General features: G+C 33.4%; 2 protein-coding genes across 3 annotated transcripts; both read left to right on the top strand.

Annotated features, from left to right (window-relative positions):
* The first annotated feature begins 3,505 nt into the window (after positions 1-3,505).
* LOC144571552 (reticulon-like protein B18) lies at positions 3,506-6,014 on the top strand. The gene is made up of 8 exons (XM_078320883.1): positions 3,506-4,133; positions 4,536-4,695; positions 4,775-4,849; positions 4,926-5,067; positions 5,162-5,231; positions 5,317-5,382; positions 5,462-5,584; positions 5,686-6,014. Exons 1-8 carry the CDS (start codon positions 3,572-3,574, stop codon positions 5,799-5,801), a joined length of 1,314 nt encoding a protein of 437 aa, XP_078177009.1. The 5' UTR covers positions 3,506-3,571; the 3' UTR covers positions 5,802-6,014.
* Positions 6,015-8,297: 2,283 nt separating this feature from the next.
* Positions 8,298-12,425, top strand: LOC144571344 (nicotianamine aminotransferase 1-like). Of its 2 annotated transcripts, none has more exons than XM_078320609.1 (7): positions 8,298-8,693; positions 9,561-9,900; positions 10,303-10,521; positions 10,642-10,701; positions 10,789-10,944; positions 12,090-12,183; positions 12,285-12,425. In XM_078320609.1, the coding sequence occupies exons 1-7, from the start codon at positions 8,398-8,400 to the stop codon at positions 12,398-12,400; spliced, it is 1,281 nt and encodes a 426-aa protein (XP_078176735.1). In that variant the 5' UTR covers positions 8,298-8,397; the 3' UTR covers positions 12,401-12,425. The 2 variants fall into 2 exon arrangements, with proteins under 2 accessions (XP_078176735.1, XP_078176736.1); XM_078320610.1 differs by having other exon boundaries at positions 8,574-8,693; positions 9,572-9,900.
* Positions 12,426-18,912: the final 6,487 nt, after the last annotated feature.

The following is an 18,912-nucleotide window of genomic DNA, read 5'->3' as shown; positions in this document are numbered from 1 at the left end:
CGTTGCCTCCTTCTATCCAGGTAAGCTCAATTTCTTTTTTTAAGTGTTTACAACAATGAGAAATTGCTGACAGGAAATACCAATTCTGTACCAGTTTCTTAACAGATAAGCCCCAATTCTATTGTACAAAAATTTAGAAATTTAATGGAAAATGAATGATCAAACCGAGATGCTTAAGTACTAATCCTGACAGCACCTTTATTTGTTATAAGATTAATTGTTTAATTGTTTGTGCTTTCAATCAAGGAGATGCACATAAGCTGCTGTTATAAGATTAATTGTTTAATTGTTTGTGCTTTCAACCGAGGAGATAGCACCTTTATTTGTTATAAGATTAATTGTTTAATTGTTTAATATGATGTCGTTTATATATTTATTTTTACTGATTTTGACATTCTTTTTTCTCTTCTCTATTTTCAAGGTAATTTTGGCATGTGTTACAATGGGGAGCAGTTTGCTAGTCTCAAGCTGCAAAGATGATTTTTAGCAATATATTCAATTAGATATTTGATTTATGCAATTTTTGTTCATTTCTTGTTACTCCATTGTTTATATTTGTTAATTGACAAGGATGATAGAACTTCATAACAAGATAATGTTAAATCTCAAATTTTTGTAAAATTTGATTTTCTGTTGTTATTTTCTATTTTCAACTGCAACTATTAAAAGTAATGTGCTGGTACAGTAATGCAATAATATTGTTGAGTACATGATTTCATTAATTGTTTATATTTGTGATAGGTTTAATTCTCAAGGATGAAAGAACTTGATTTTAGTTCAAGCATTGTCTGATTTTTTGTACATAATTTCACAATAGTTTGAACGATGTAGTGCACATGTACTGATGGACTTAGAGTCTAGAGTGCACATGTAGTGCAGCTAAAATCACAATAGTTTGAACAATGAAAAAAATAAAGAATAGGGACTGTTATGAAATTATATAAAAAGCATACATCACAAAACAATCCCAGTTTAATGCATACATATGATATTTACTTAGCATGGACTTGTTAATGAGCAGAGAAGCAATTACAGGAAAAATAAACTTCCCAAAACAAAAATAAAATTAATTAAGTATCAGTATCCCAAAATAAATTAAGTATCACTATTCTAACAATGTTCATATACTTCATGCACACTCTGGAGTGAGCATTCCTTTAGTACCACCTGCAAGTAAAAAAAATATAAGTTCAGAAAGTTAAAGGGATACTGCAATCTGTCACTACACAAGATGAACAACTTAGCCCAAAATTATGCAATCAGTAAATCTGGTTAATTATGTTTTTATAGGCCTGATATGCTAAATTCACCCCATTGTGCAACTTAACCCAAATTTATCTATCAACTTGAAAGGATGCAATATAAAAGTAAAATATGTACTGTGAAGTTAAATGAACTCAAAGTCAGAAAAGAAAAGTAAATCTATCATTCTTAACATCATAAAAGTAATAACAAATAAAACAGATTAATAACATCTATCATTCTTAACATCAGAAACGTAAAAATTAAACTTAACATATATCTTTTTTGACAACATAACAAAATAGAACTAAGTTTAACCATCAATCACAATGTAGTTTTTCAACAATGAAAGTGGAAATTGTAACACAACAAAAGAATAAAATAGTACCAGCAACTGCAATATGTCACTAATCTCATCTCCATTGGCACAAGATGACATTTTTTAAAGTTCAATGCCTATCAAAAGAAAGAAGACCTTTTTTAGAATAAACTTGACCAAATAGCAACTCAATGCATTTCTTTCGTATACAATCAAAGATTCGAATGATCATTTTTACATATTATCCCAATTCATTTTTTTTCCCCAAAATCAGTGATTCAAAATTGGACCAAACACGAATCAGATTCAAATATGAGATGTGATCCTAATATTTACATGATTATTTAGCAGCATCTGAGTAAATGATGTATTGGCTTAATTACTGATGCTAGGTTTTAATATCGACATTGCCACTTAAATAAAATAACAATAACAGTTCTTAATTTCTTATAAATCAGATTCTTCCGCTTCACTAACCTGCTTCTGTTTTGGAGGAGTTGCGAGAGGAGACGCTGAAGCTGAGGTGCTGAGAGAAGGGATGGAGGAGGGGGCGGAACCTTTCTTTCTCATTCGGCGGATTTCATGGTTCTGGCGAGGGAGCTTACGGGAAGAAGAGGGACAATCGGATCTGGGGCGGAATTCATGGTTCTGGCGGAGGAACGTGAGAAAGAGAGGCGAAGGGGATGAAGGGCTGGTGGACTGGAGCCTCAATTTTCTAATTTCATACATTCAATTGAAGGGTAATTTTGGAAATATCAAAATACATCTTTTATACAACAATTTTCAGAATAATTTTAATCCAATATATATATTAAATGTATAATTGTGGCAATTTCATAAATTGATTGGTTTTGGGGTGGCAAAAAACTAATTTCAAGTTTTGAGGTGGCAAAAAACTAATTTCAATATTTTGGGGTGGCATAAAACTAATTTTCCCATTTATTTATTGTTTAAACTAAATGAAGAAAATAATCTCGACCATAATAATATTTTTTGCTGCACATGATGAAACAATGAAATTGGGGGGGGGGGGGGGGGGGGGGGGGGGGGTGTTAATACAAGTCAAATTAAATAAACATACTAATGCAATCAGGTGGGCTAAATTGTCAGATAAATACGACTTAGTAAAATAAATTTTTTTTTTTAAAGAAATTGATAACGACATATACATCTTTTATTTACATTCAGAAGTAGTTACATTTTCTTTTGGAAATTATGTAACTAAAAAAAAAAAAAAAAAAAAAAAAAAAAACATTGAACACGCATATGATCTCAACTTTCATAAAGTCGACTACATGGTTACTATATATGTAAAAGATATTCAAATTTCTATCGTGAGATATAAACACCTTTAAACAAAAAATAAATATTTTGAAAGTACTGATAAAAAATGCTGATAAATGTGCATAAATAAGTTCACGACTTTAAAAAAGGTTAATTACTTGCGAGTTATACAAATGGTTATATTATTGGCCCAGTCCTTTTTCAATAGCTGTTTTTTTTTATTGTTTTACAGCTTTAAAATTTCAACCCGACGAAAACAACATTAATTTTTCCTACGTTCAAATATTACATAAGACCCAAAGCAATCCGGATTGGTGCAATTGATAACGGTCCAAAATACTTCCCCTGGCACTGGGCCCAGGCTCCACGCAAATTCAAATCTCCTCGTAATTGCTAACCTACCCCTGTGGAATTCACATCCTCTCAGGTTACCGGACTGAGTACAATTGAATTTGACGGGCCAAAATTATTAGTTTTAACTTAACACGAATCTCGAAGCACATATAATACTGATCCCGAGAAAGAACCGGATGAGAGTAAATCTGGACCGTCCGTTTCAATTGTTTTGAATCAGGTACCTGGGAGGATAAGGAGACACCCCTGCGATAATCATTTTCTCTAATCCCAGTTCCCAACGGCTAGAATTCCCTTCTCTCTTAAATCCCAAATTCCCCTACTTTAATTCAAAGCTCCATCAAAATCCTCTCCACCTTCTTTGCTTCTCTAATGGAATCTCCTAAACTTCCACCGCCCCCTTATCAGGTGGCGCCGCCACTATCACCACCTCCCTCCAGTCCGATTCCAGCCTCGACACCTCCTTCACGCAAGAAACCCTCGATCTCACCCTCCCCTCTCCACCTTTCAAATTACCTCTCCGCCTCAATCCCTCTCCAGGAACTCCTCTCCTCGTCCCCAAAGAGAAGGCCAAAATCATCACGTGGTATGATCCACGAAGAAGCGCATGAGCCATTGGTAAATTTGACCCCCAGGAAGAAAAGGAGAGGCCGGGCCACAGCCATGGTGGTGGCTGCGGCGAGTGGGTTCCCTGGAGGCTGCGTGGCATCTCCTAGGGCTGGTCGAAGAGCGAGGAGACGATTGGACAAGGAGGTTGTTGTGGTGAGAGAGGAGAGAGAGAAGGAGAAGGAGTTGGGAAATGGAGAGGAAGAAGGTGGGGTTAAAGGGAGGAGGAAGCGGCAGTGTAAGACTAAGAAAGCAGCTCAGGTTGGAGAGCCCAGAGAAGATCTGAGCATAGTCCCCTTTGTTCCTCCTGCTAAGGATACACAAAAAGGTTAGTAGTTAATTTGAGACCCAACTACAATATTTTTCAATCTTAGATTGCATATAATCTGTTCGACGAAATTACCAAACACACTTTTTCATGTCCTCTGATTTAATCTGGACCTAGCTTATTTTTTTTGGGGTTGTGCAAGCATGCTCAAAAGGTGTTTGTTGAAGTGACTAGAGGTCTTGGTAATTTTTTTGGTTCTTACCAAGAGATTCTTCAAAAAAAAAAAAAAAAAACAATCTTGAACTGTTTAGTTCACCAATAGTACTGAATGAGGTATAACTTGCCCCAGTTAAATTTGTTGCTAAATTCTATGTTGAATCCCTTTATTTTTTCAATTTTCTGGATTTGGACTTAGCTTGCTAACCCTTTGTTGTCTTCTTTAAATTTAATATGTACTTAAAGACTCTGCTGCTTGTAATGAAGGAGACAATTCTAATGTCGGTTTATGTGACTGTCTTTATGAGCTTATAATGTGGAAGGATGTTGCAAAATCCACACTTTGGTTTGGCCTTGGCTCAATCTTCTTCCTATCTACCTCATTTTCAAAAGATTTTAACTTCAGGTATACAAAATAACAGCTTGAAAGTTATTCCTTACCATTCAACTGAACTGGTTTTTTAACTATTTAGCAATTTATGCAGTTTGATCTCAACTTTTTGCCATTTGGGTATCTTCATATTGGCATTGGCCTTCTTAAGAGATTCCATCCCACAAAGGTACATTAAGTCAACAGCTTGCTTATTTTTTAATTTTAGTTTATTGCCAATTTTAATTTAAAATCACATTTAATAGGCCAGAGTTGAAGCCTGCTACAAGATTTCAATTCACAGAAGAAGACATCCTTAGTGTATCAAGGGTTATGCTACCAATTGCTAATGAGGCCATTTCAATGGTTAAATTGCTTTTCTCTGGCGACCCATCAACAACTATTAAGGTAAACTTGAAAAAATGTGCCTGTTTTCTTTTTGCTGAGATGTAAGGATAGTCGTGTTTAATGGTTTGTATTGTTATTTTTCTTTATTTTCCAGGTGCTACCTATTCTCCTCTTCGGTGCAAAATATGGTCACTTGATAACACTTTGGAGGCTTTCTGCTGCTGGTAAATTTAAACTGAAAGTAATAATCTAATTAGACATTTTTTTTCACTATATATTTATTAATATTATAAACATCTAACTTTACAGGATTTTTCTTCAGCTTTACCTTACCCAAGCTCTATCATAGCTACTCAGAAAAGATAAACAGAGGAGGTAAATTAAGTCTATCTTGCACTAATTGATGATAGTGAACATGTTGTACAATTTTTTTAATGGTTTTTTGATTCTCCAGTTGATAATGTAACTCATCGAGTTGTGGAAGCTTGGAGAAACTGTCATCGCAAGAAATTTGTTGCGGCATCAGTGGCCACTATGTTTTGGAATTTATTTAGCATCAAGACTCGCATCATAGCAGGTACATGTTTTATTGCAAGATATGCTGAGTGAAGCATCGCTTACCGTCTTATGTTGTTGCTTTAATTATTTTTCTTAAAGAATGTTGTTGCTGTTGTGCAGCATTTGTGTCCATAGTGATAATTCGTTATCACCATCAACAATACAAAGGAGAAGATAGGCATAATGAAGGAATTGAAATTAAAGAAGATGAGAACAATCAAGCAATGGCTGAATAAGACACAGTTGCAACCTATGCAACTCAAGAGAATTTCTCTCCAAATGGTGCTTTGATTTGCATTTATATGCTTTCTACTCACCTCTTTATAACTACTGATTGAGGAACTGTTGTTTACCAGAAAAGCACGCACACCATCATATTATGTAACTTGTATATTTCGCTGAAACCTACTATTCTCTACTGAGATGAATAAAGATGATGTTGGTCTGCAGACAGTAGTTTCAAATGATCCATTCTATCAAAGCCGAACTTAAAATGTCAGTACATGCGTATGATATTGGCCGTTGGATCCCCTCCATCTGTACAAACAAGCAAATATTGGCTGTTGTGCAAAAATTGGAGATCACTTCTCTCTCAATTAGTGAAGGTTTGTATGTTTCAATTGAAGAGAGCAATTTCCCTTCCAACATTTGACCCCCAACGACTACAGTTTTATCACAAAGTGCCTTTTCAATAGGGGTGTAAACGGTTGGATACGGATCGAATATTGGGATACATATATTGGATCTAATATTTTCATAATATGTTTGTTGATTACAAAATATATCATATTATCAAAATATTAGTCACTAATCATGTATATGCAATTTAATAAATCAATTTAAGAATACAGAGTACATTTGTTGTGGTGTAGGGATGTACGGTTGGATATGGATAGTTAAAAAATCTAACCGTATCCTTATATGTTATAATTTTTGAGATACAGATAGTCTCGGATATATATATGGATCGGATAATTTAAGTAGTTTTTTGGATTCAAATTCGGACGAAATCGGATAATATCTGATCCGTTTACACCCCTACTTTTGAACCACTATTAGCGAGGTAAGGCTACAACTCCTAAATAATTATTCTTTCAATAATGAATGGTTTATTAAACGAAAGAACATATTTGATGCCGTATGGATGTTTTCGGAATAGCATACAGTTTGGATTAAGTCTGAAATAGTAAAAAATAGATCGCTATTATGTATTTGAGTTTAAAAGTAGTTGTTCTAAAATTTTGAATTAGTTTAGATTTGCTCGCTATTATGTTATTTCATTGATTTGTTGAATTAGCGGCTGTTTTGAATGTTAAGTTAGTGGTTAATTGAGAAAGGGGAGGTAGCACAATTGGCTAAAAAAATATTCTAGAGTTGTTATATCCAAAGATCACGAATCTTGGTAGCTACTATCAAGTTTTCAAAAAAATAAGTTAGTGGTTAATTTCACTATTATATTAATTTAGAAGTTCTCAAACTATAACTTCTTTATATTATCAATATATGTAAGAATTGCAAAAGATTTAGAGGTTGATTTCTAGCACTTGCATTATTATGCAGATTTAAAGGAGTTAATTTTTTTGTGTGTTTGAAGTAAATCCGATAGTTCTACTCTATTATTTTATGTGTTTGAAGATTTGTTTTCAACATTTCTGAACTGTCTGAGTGAATATACACACATTGAAAATATTGAGTGAGTCTATGATACTATGCATATATTAGCATGATTCGTCTGTACTACGGATTAATGAAAAAAAAAATGTAACAATATTTAAAAAAAATATAAAATTTAATTTACAAGTATATATTCATATAAAATAAAGACTATATTAAATAATTCGGATTGACGGTTAAAACTTTCAAATCGAAAAATTTAGTTTCATAGTACAGACAAATATGCGTTATGCACAGGGTTTTAAATAGCTAGCTATAGGTACGCAATAGCTGCGTTATAGTTTTATTGGACTTCAAAAGCTATAACGTTATTAACCACTTTTCTTTTATAATGATTCTAAATAACTAGCTATGGTTGTGCTATAGCTCAGTATAACTTTTTCGGATCTTAAAAGCTATAACGCTATAATCGCTATTTAGAACCTTGATTATTATGCATGATACCATTGCTAGCCTCACTAGAAAATATCTGTGAACATACATTCCGAAAAATAAACATAATGTTATCTTATTTTTTAAAACAAAAATATTGTTTTCATTATTTGTAGAAGAGGAGGGTTCCAATACCTCATGTCTTTCATATCTCATATTTTATATCTTCGTTTTCAAAGTTCAAATTGTCGATCTGAACTGTTCAACATAATATTTATACTAAAATATGCATGGAGATGAAATTTTATATTTTTTGAAATTTTTTTACTATTTTTTAAGATAGATACAAAATCATTATTTTTGAACATTTGAAAAAACAGTGATTTTCTACCCCTCTTAAAAAAATAGTAAATTTTTTTTTTAAAATATAAAATTTTATTTCTAACAATATTTTAGTATATATATCAGGGAATCAATTTCGTTTAAGAGTCGAGACAAAGTGTTTGGTGAAATGCTCCAGAGAGATCTCTGGCAAGACCAGACCAGACAAAGTGTTTGGTTAAATGCCCCAGAGAGATGTCGTTGCTTAAAGCAGTTGTCGACCTCTTCTCTGAAATGCAAATGCAGGAAGACAAGCCAGGCTCTCTCTAACCTTGGTAAGTGCTCTTGTGTCAGCTAGCTACTTTAGGTGAATCCCCTTCACCCAAAAGCCTTCTAACCACACAGAGTACACTGAAGTCTCCTTCTCCTCCGACAAACAACTTAGACAACCTAGCTTCCACCTAAATGGAGAACGGTACGACCAAGAAGCCGCCGACGGAGGCAGTGAACAGGTGGAATTTTGGTCCGAGCGATCGGCTAGCGGCGGCAGGTGGTCTGAGCATCCGTAGCATAGTCCACAAGATCACTGGCAACGTGGATGAGCGGGGCCCACAACCATTGGTCCCACTCGGCCATGGCGATCCCTCGGTGTTTCCTAGCTTCCGCATTAGCACCTCAGCTGAGGATGCCATTGTCGAGTCACTCAGATCAGCTCAGCATAATCACTATCCACCTACTGTTGGCTTACTCTCCGCCAGGCGGTGAGAGCTCTCTCCTCTCTGTTTAATTAAACACTTTGCTAAAAAAATACTAATAGGAAATAGAATAGAGAAGAAAGAATGTAAAGGTAATTTGTGAATAGAGTGATTAAGAGTGTAGTTAAGTAGGAATAGAATATTATTTTAGATTAGAGGAACTCGTGAGAATAAAAGAATAGATTTAGGAATGAAAAATACGTTTTTAATCGATGGAATTGTTAGAAAACATTTAAAGCTACTAACATTTAAAAAATGAAAAGGTAATTTTTTATTTTCTTAATTCGTTGAATTGTACAGAGAATTACATTGGTTTATATAAGCATTCTGTAAATTCTATTTTGATTTTATTCCATTTCTGCCGATTCTATTACTGAAAATGTTATTCCTTTGATTTCCCTGAGTGCACCTCCAGTATAATCGTCATTAAATAACTCCATTGTGTGACTATAGTCAGGGGCGGATCCAGAATTTTCGTCAAAGGAGGGCAAAAAAATATTGAATCGGGTTTAAATAGCTAATCAGATTTAAACCCATTAACTAATTAGATACTCAATAGAAAACAATGTTTTGATTTATACTTTCTAATGCTCTGACTTGTAATTTCTGATGCTCTAATTTATAATTCTAATTATGAATCATAATTGAAGAAATTTATTTTGATTTTAACCCTAATTGTAACCTGAATTACAAATCAAACATTTAGAGGGGAACAAAAAAATTTTTAGGGGGGGCAAAGTTAATCGGGACTGATAAATCTCTACTGAAGCTCAAAATTGAGAGGGATGGGTGCAAATAAATAGTGCTCTGAAGACTTTTGGCCCTATGGCCAATTTTTTTATTTATCTTCAACTTACAGTTTTAAAAAATCAGGGCTATTGCAGAGCATCTCTCAGAGAACCTTCCATATGAGCTCTCACCTGATGATGTTTTCGTCACTGCTGGTTGCAACCAGGCAATTGAACTAGTTGCAGCATCTCTTGCACGCCCCGGGGCCAACATCTTGCTCCCCAGGCCCGGCTACCCAATGTATGAGACACATTGTGTGTATAGCAACTTGGAAATCAGGCATTTTGATTTGGTTCCTGAAAAGGGATGGCAAATTGATCTTGACCAAGTGGAGCAACTTTCTGATGAGAACACTGTTGCATTGGTGATTATTAACCCTAGTAATCCTTGTGGAAGTGTGCTTTCCTTTGAGCACATGCAGAAGGTTGGTTTGTTCTGTGCTCCTTTTGTTCGTTAAATCTCTGTGTAAATATTTGTTGCTCTGTTTGTTTGTTTGTTTGAGTGTTTGTTTTTGCACTGTATACAGTACATTTATCTTTGTTTGGTAGCTTCTACCAACATTTAAAAAAAAAATACTGTACTTTTACCAGTTTTGCTAGTAGTAGTCACTGCACTCTTAAGACCAAGACTAGTTTAACCCTTAATACAAATTGCAACAGATACTTTTGGTATTTCATTTGCTATCTGCCTTGTAAGTTGTATAGAATAACTACTGTTAGGAGGCATTGAACATATTCTAAACATAAATAATTAAACATGCCTTGTGCAGTATTAACCAAGTCCTCAGAATAACCTCCTTTAAGTCAATCCTGGAAATTGTATACAGATTGCAGAGACTGCAAGTAAACTAGGAATAATGATTATTGCCGATGAAGTGTACAGCCATTCGACATTTGGGGGCACACCTTTTGTGCCAATGGGTGTTTTTGGTCACATTGTCCCAATCCTCACTTTGGGCTCTCTCTCAAAAGGTTGGATCGTTCCAGGGTGGCGCCTCGGGTGGGTTGTCATGACCGACCCTAAAGCCATCTTGAAGGAAACCAAGGTGACATTTGAGTTTACGATTTTTCTCCTTTTATGCCTTTAAGTTGGAAAGATTAGGAACTAAAAAAGCACTAGTTGAGCTTTGTACTGCCCTGTATGACTCTTTTCTCTTCTGTAACAGGTAATTGATTCGATCAGAAACTTCCTTGAGATTTCAGCAGATCCTGCAACATTTATTCAGGTATATATGTAATAGCAATCTTTAATTTGTCATTGATGTGGATATAGTTGACATTACCTTGGGACTGAAAGGTTGTCTATTTGACAGGCAGCAGTTCCTCAAATTATCGAAAGAACAAAAAATGGTTACTTCGAAAGAATTGTTAACTTGTTAAGAGTGACAGCTGAGATATGCTATGCCAAGATAAAGGAGATCAGCTGCATTACCTGCCCTCGCAAACCAGAGGCATCAATGTTTGTTATGGTAATACGAAAATAATATTAGAATATCTGTGCTTACCATTAGGGGTGTTCATCGTTTTGGTTCAGTTGAAACCGAACCGAACTAGGCAAACCAAAGTTATAATTCGGTTTCAAAAATAGAACCGAACCGAACCGAACTGATTTAGCATTGCAACTGAACCGAACTGAACCAAAGTTTTATTTTAGTTTGTTCGGTTTATTTGGTTCAAACCGAAATATACAACAACAACAACAACCAAGCCTTTAGTCCCAAACGAGTTGGGGTAGGCTAGAAATGAAACCCAATCACAATCAAACCGAAATATATTAATTTTTTTATTTAAAGCAATTTATTTATAATAAACCGAAGTATATTAAGAAATCAACCGGGGTATTAAGAAATAAATTGGGATATAAAGAAATAAACCGAAGTATTTAAAGCAACTGATTAAGAAATAAACGGGGTGGTTCGGACCAAATTCATAATATATAAAAGTTCGGTCGATTCAGTTATTTCGGTTTTGAAAATTTCTAAACCGAACCGAACCATTAAACTAAAAAAACCAAACCGTTTGGTCCAAACTAATTCGGTTCGGTTCAAAACCGAATAAACCGGACCCAATAAACACCTCTACTTACCATCATCCTATAACATAAGGGAAAATGTAACATCCCTCGGGCTACAGTCCCCCCAAAATCCCCGCGTATAAAAATCATCCCTTTTTAACTTAGTTCCGACGCGTTTTCAACCGTCGGTAATGGAAGAAGTACTTTTTCGGCCATGTGCTTTCAACTGCCATAATTTTAAGTACAATATGTATGTTCACAAAATAATATTTGTATTTTCACAAGATAATATTTGTATGTTCACAGGATAATATGTGTATGTTTACAAAAGGTAGTCCCCAGTTTAACTGCCGATTGTACTTTGTTCGTTGACCACGCGTCCACGCGTTTTCAACAGCTTTCACGCATTTTCATCTGGGACCACGCGGTTTCACCTGCAGAACATCCATTGAACTTGTTTATATGATTGTTTTCATAGTATTACCGGATCTAATGAATTTGTTTATAGAATTAGTGTAAAAAGTCAGGAGATTTTCGGGTGACTGAGAGCCGAAAATTTAGGTGCTGGAACTAGATCTCATAGTGATGCATTAAATTTAGGTGAAACTGGAATTGTCACTTTTGGATGGCATAAATGATGATGTGGATTTCTGCTTCAAGTTGGCCAAAGAAGAGTCGGTGGTACTTTGTCCAGGTAAAATACATGTTGATTTGGATTTCACTGTATCATCTCATTAGGAATTATGTTGTTTGAAATTTAAATGTTCTAGTTCATGTTTAAATGTTCTATTGCAGGAAGTGTTCTGGAGATGAAAAATTGGTTGCGCATTACTTTTGCAGTTGAGCCATCTTCTCTTGAACTTGGTCTGGAAAGGCTCAAGTCTTTCTGCCAGAGGCACAAAAAGAAATAGAGCAACTAAAACAAAAATAACATGGTGATCATGGAATTAATTTTTTGATTGCTAATTTGTTGCATATCTTCCATATGGAAAGCCTAGTCTGTTAGCATTCATACTAGATTATATTCTAATGCATTTCAGAAGTATTCTGCTGATCAATTCTAATGCATTTCAGAAGCCTAGTTTAATGCATTCAGTTGCTTGCTTGAACTTTGCAATTATTGGCTCTTTTTTTTTTATTAAATAGAACTAAATTTAATATTTTTAATAAAACAAGCACCATTAATTTAGATTTTACAAAAACAGTTCCACCGATCACAAACATGTTTGCTCCACTGATCCACTGAGCTAAATTTAATATTTTTAATAAAACAAGCACCATTAATTTGGATTATACAAAAAACAGTTCCATCAATCTGCTGGATCGGTGGAGCCATTTTATGACCCATCTGAATAATCTAACCACATAAATCAATAGTAAATTGATTAGTGGAGCAAATATGTTTATGTCTACACCGATCTGCAGGATCGGTGGAGCTGTTTTTTATATATAAAAAAAAACAAATCAATGATACTTGTTTTGTTAAAATATTTAAAATTAGTTCTATTTAAAAAAAACTCCGAACGATTCTATGTTAAAAGTTTCTATTGTGGGAAGTTTCCTCTCATTAAATTTTCTTTGAGGTTATCCCTACCTTCAAGCAAAGTGAAGAATATATCTGACTAATAATAATTTACAAACATACTATCATTGCTTTTGTTAGTACTAGCTAGTGGTTATAGACTTTTAGCAGCTTGTGTCAATGTAGAACATATATAATTATTTTGTAGATTTAGAACATAGCCGTGTATTGTAATTAGGAAAACTAACGCAATTGGAAAATTTAAGGATTTGAAAACATTGAAGTATACACGGAATTTTTCCAAAAATAAATAAATAAATAAAGTGAGAATTTCTCCTCTAGTAAAAAGTGACCATCGTATGTCATACGTATAATTGGCTGTTGTCCTTAGTATAGGTAACAAAATAAAATTATTGCATAAAAAATATCATGAATCATTTTTATTTTTATTTTAGATGAAAATATTTATTAAACAAATATAAATAAATAGTTAAAGAATATACAAAGATGAGTCATTTTCTTCATTTATGACGTGGATGGATAGATGAAAAGATGTATTATACAAATATAATGTGCAAAGTTAAGAATAAAGAAGAATGGGCCATTAATTTTCTTCATATATTTGTTATGTGCATGGTAAGTTACTTAGATGCAAAGATTTATTAAACAAATATAAAGTCCAAAGTTAACAACATATAATGATGGGTCACGCATAGGGCTGGCAAAAAAAATTTGAGGTTCGTGATTCGATTCGGGTTTGATTCGGGTTTGATTCGAGTTTAATTCGATTCGAAATGGGTTCGAATTGAAACGAACCAAACCAGGTTCGGTTCGGAATTAATTCAAACCAAACCCAAACCTAGCCTGGTTCGATCGAAATGGGTTCGATCATTTTTATGGTTCGAATCTCATAATAACATCGGCCGTCCATTTACCTGATAAAATTAAAATCCAAGATAGAGAGTCATAATTTAACTTAGCCGACACTCCCTCGCTCTCAAATCTCAATAACCTAGTTCTCTCTCCACCTCTCCCTAACTCACTCTCCCTCTAGCTCTAAAATCTAGCTGACGCTCTTGGCGACTGGCTGTCTCTCCGGCCGTCACTCCTCTCTCCGGACTAGATGACTGTCTCTCCTCTCTCTTCGGTCGTCTCTCATAGTTCATACCAGGAAAGCCGTCTCTGATGTATTTTTTCATGAACAATTTTTCAACTTAAAAACACTAATTTCATAGTTCATACCGGTAAAAGGAAGCCATGTGAATTGTCCCGTGAGAAAAAATTAATGTATAAACTACCGGTATAACTAGGACTGCTAAAAAATAATTTAGTTCGTGATTCGATTCGGGTTCGATTCGAAAAATGTGTAGTTCGAAATGGGTTCGGTTCGAAATGGATTCGGTTCGAAACGAATCAAACCAGGTTCGGTTCGAAATTAATTCAAACCAAACTCAAACCTAAGGTAAGTTTAGTTCGGTTTGGTTCGTTGCCACCCCTAGTCATGCATTTAATTTCTTGATTTGTGGATACATGAAAATATTTATAAAAAAATACAAAGTTAGTAATAAATTAATAATATACAAGATGCATGAGTCATTTTCTTTATTTGTTATATATGTGGATTGTTAGTGGCAAATATTGGCAGGAATGACACAAATTAAAATATATAACATTCTTTGTTTAATATATGAGGAGGGTTCAAATGCAGGGCCAGTCCTGAAGATTTTGAGGCCCGGGGCGGGATCTGAATCCGGAAAATTACTTAAATTATCTGATTTGTATTTGTACCCGAGACTATCGGTATTTGTATCCATATCCGAAAAGTTATAACAGATAAGGATGTTTAATAATTAACTATCTGTATCCGCATCTATATTCGTATCCGAAAAGTTACAATGCATAAGAATACAGTTTAATAATTAACTATCCGTAATTATATGTATCTGACCGTTTACACCTCTACTCCACAAGAAATGATTTGTTAAATATCAATTATATATTACTTATATTTTAGTTGCATGGTATTGATAAATGATCCTTAATATAGCTGGTTCAAGACTCTCTTTGTTTTTTTTGTCCTATATGCTTAGAAAAAAATATTATCGATCTTGAATTGATATATTCTAATTAACAATATAACATTATGAGATGAATAGTGACTAATATTTTAGTAATATGATATATGTTTTGTATCCCACAAATTTATTATGAAAAATATTAGATCTAATTAATGAATGAAATTTTTTTTATATATTGATATTATACTTTACTAGAATGTATATTAATAATTTTTTTAATTATCCGAATTATATTTATATGCGTTTGATATCTGATCCGTATTCGTATACATTTAATATCAATTCTGTATCCGTATCCGAAACTATCCATATTCGCATCCGTATTCGAAAAATTATAATGGATAAAGACACGTCTGATCCGTATCCGGCCGTTTACACCCTTACATTTATATAACATATGTATGTATAATTGTATATACATATAGAGCTAGGCTACGGTGAGTTGCGAAGTAAAGCAACTATTTTACTTCACGCTTATATTTTGCGATTTTGAAGTTCAAAACATCGATCCGAACCGTTCATCTTATTCTTCATATTGAACTGTGCTTGGAGACCAAATTTTACATTTTTTGGAATTTTTTTACTATTTATTAAGCAATTTTGAAAGTCGCTGATCTGATGGTCCAGAAAATTTTACTGTTGTTTATTGTTCACAGCAAAACAGCAACTTTAAAAAATGCTTAATAAATAGTAAAAAAATTCCAAAAAATATAAAATTTGGTCTCCAAGCACATTTCAATATGGATTAAATATCTAACGGTTCGGATCGGTAATTTGGACTTTCAAAATAAAAATACGGCGTGAAGTAGAAACGTGTTTTACTTCGCAACTCACCGTAGCCTAGCTCTATACATATATATGAGGAGGGTTCAAATGCACCCAAATTTTTGTGCACCCAAATGCATCCTATTTTTCAAATCTTTTTTCTCCGTTTTCAAAGTCCGAATAGTCAATCCGAACCGTTAGATGCGATCTATATATTAAGATGTGCTTGGAGACCAAATTATATATTTTTTTGAATTTTTTTACTATTTATTAAGCCAATTTGAAAATCGCTGATTTTACATTTTCTGGACCATTGGATCAGCGATTTTCAAAGTGGCTTAATAAATAGTAAAGAAATTCCAAAAAATGTAAAATTTGGTCTCCAAGCACATCTTAATATATAGATTGCATCTAACAGTTCGGATTGACTATTCGGACTTTGAAAATGAAGAAAAAAGATAGGGTGTATTTGGGTGCACAAAAATTTGGGTGCATTTGAACCCTCCTCCATATATATATATATATATATATATAGAGGAGGGTTCAAATGCCTCCATTTTTTGTGCCTCCATCATGCCTCCATTTTTAAAAACTTTAATAACTCAAAATTTAAATCTTAAAATTCAAAATAAAACCGTTGGATATGAACTATATCATTTTATCTATGCACGTGTAAAAAATTATGGCATTTCAACTTTGTTTTGATTGTCATCTTGAGCTTGTAAAAATGTATACAAATGTGGATAATTTTCTAGACGTTGATTTTTCACCTTATTGATTCATATAAAAGCAAAATCAAAATGTGATAATTTTTTATGGGCACATAGAGAAAATAACATAGATTACATCTAACGGTTTTATTTTGACATTTAAGTTTTAAACTTTGAGTTATTTAAGTTTTTAAAAATGGAGGCATGATGGAGGCACAAAAAATGGAGGCATTTGAACCCTCATATATATATGTATATGTACAAAGTTTGATTTCTAACATTTTATTTATTTTTAATATATACAAATAATTTTTTTTGTAATATACACATACTAAATTTTTTTTTGAGGCCCTTTGGATCCCGGGGCCTAGGGCCATCGTCCTGGGTGCCCTGCCCCAGGACCGGGCATGTTCAAATGCACCCAAATTTTTGTGCACTCAAATGCACCATATCTTTCAAATCCTTTTTCTCTGTTTTCAAAGTCCAAATAGTCAATTCGAACCGTTAGATGTGATCTATATATTAAGATGTGCTTGGAGACCAAATTTTACATTTTTTTGAAATTTTTTTACTATTTATTAAACCACTTTGAAAATCGCTGATCCAATGGTCCAGAAAATGTAAAATCAGCGATTTTCAAAGTGGCTTAATAAATAGTAAAAAAATTCCAAAAAATATAAAATTTGGTCTCCAAGCATATCTTAATATATAGATCGCATCTAACGGTTCGGATTGACTATTTGGACTTTGAAAACAGAGAAAAAGAATTTGAAAGATATAGTGCATTTGAGTGCACAAAAATTTGGATGCATTTCAACCCTCCTCTTAATATATATATGTTTCTATATAATATGTGGTGTTGGCGCACAAATTTCTATTTAAATTCACACCAACAATTAATTTAAAAAAGAATTAATTTCAGTGCCGACAACTCCTAATGCCTTCCTTCTTAATTAGCTGTTACTTTAAGCACTTTTCTATACCAAAAGAGAGTCGGTAGCAAAAAGAGGCAAGCCAAATCTTGACGGAGCAATTATTAATTCATACAGTGCACGGATAATATTATTCAAAACAGTATTGTATATGATTCGTGAACTGCATGAATTAAAAACTGCTCTGTTAATTGAGATTGAGATTCAGTGAAATTGAATGAATAGAGGAGATATATCTTAATAAACAAGGCTCGTATATTTTTTTGGTTTTGCTGGTTTTTTCTGTGTTGCTTTACCAGAGTCATTTTTCTACTATATATATATAATTTTTTTTTATTTTGCTTGCTCGTTTGTAAATACATCAAAGGGTTTAATTTTTAAACCCCTAATAATGTAATCAACTGCGGTTAATCAAATCGGAGCATGGCTCATGTTATTACTCAAAAAATGTCAATGACCTTAATCTAGTTAGAAATATCCAATGAATTTTTCATAACTAGAATGAACTCCTCCGTAGATATTACATCTTATTTCTGAAGTCGCAAGTAATTCAAAAAATATTGTATCTCGGTTTTTTTTTTTTTTTTGATTGATCACCAACGATAACACAATTAACGCATTGATTTTTATGGTATTTTTTTAAAAGATTATCATAAGGTTGAACAATAATATATCTAATTAATTTTAATTGATAAATTTAAGTGCATTTATATTTATTTTTCATGAAGCACACATGTTAGTGCGCAACATCAGATTACACACACAGATATGGAGTTGCCTACGGTGCTATGCGTAGCATAGAGGACCTCTGTGCAACGGCTCAATATTTGAGTTTTCAAAATCCTAACGGTCGATCCGAACCGTTCAACATGATCTCCATATGAATATGTACTTGCAAATAAAATTTTACATTTTTTAGAATTTTTTTACTATCTTTTTAGATAGATAGAAAATCAGTTGATCTGAATGGTACATATTTTTCAGATCAAGTGATTTTCTACCAATCTAAAAAAATAGTAAAAAAATTAAAAAAAAATGTAAAATTTGGTTTGCGATTACATATTCATGTTGAGATCATGTTGAACGGTTCGGATCGACCGTTACAATTTTGAAAATTCAAATATTAAGCCGTTGCATAGAGGCCCTCTATGCTACGTGTAGCATATTAGAATTAGTATTATGTTCGACTTGATGCAAGTCTATTATGAAGGAACCAAAAACAGATGCCCTTAATTAAGCGACCTCATGTTATGATCTTTGATAAATAAAATGAAAATGTGTTGGAAATTTCTGTAAATTTACAAAGCTAAGGCATCTTTATCTAATAAACTAAAATAAAGATTAAAGGAAGAATTTGTCCATCCGTACCTCCCTTCAAATATAAATTAACCCCTCAACGAACCTAGCTAGCCCAGT

Source organism: Carex rostrata, chromosome 19, assembly GCF_964058835.1.
Source record: "Carex rostrata chromosome 19, lpCarRost1.2, whole genome shotgun sequence".
Classification (NCBI taxonomy): Eukaryota; Viridiplantae; Streptophyta; class Magnoliopsida; order Poales; family Cyperaceae; genus Carex; species Carex rostrata.
Note: the sequence above shows the minus strand (reverse complement) of the source record. Positions and strands in the feature narration are given on the sequence as shown.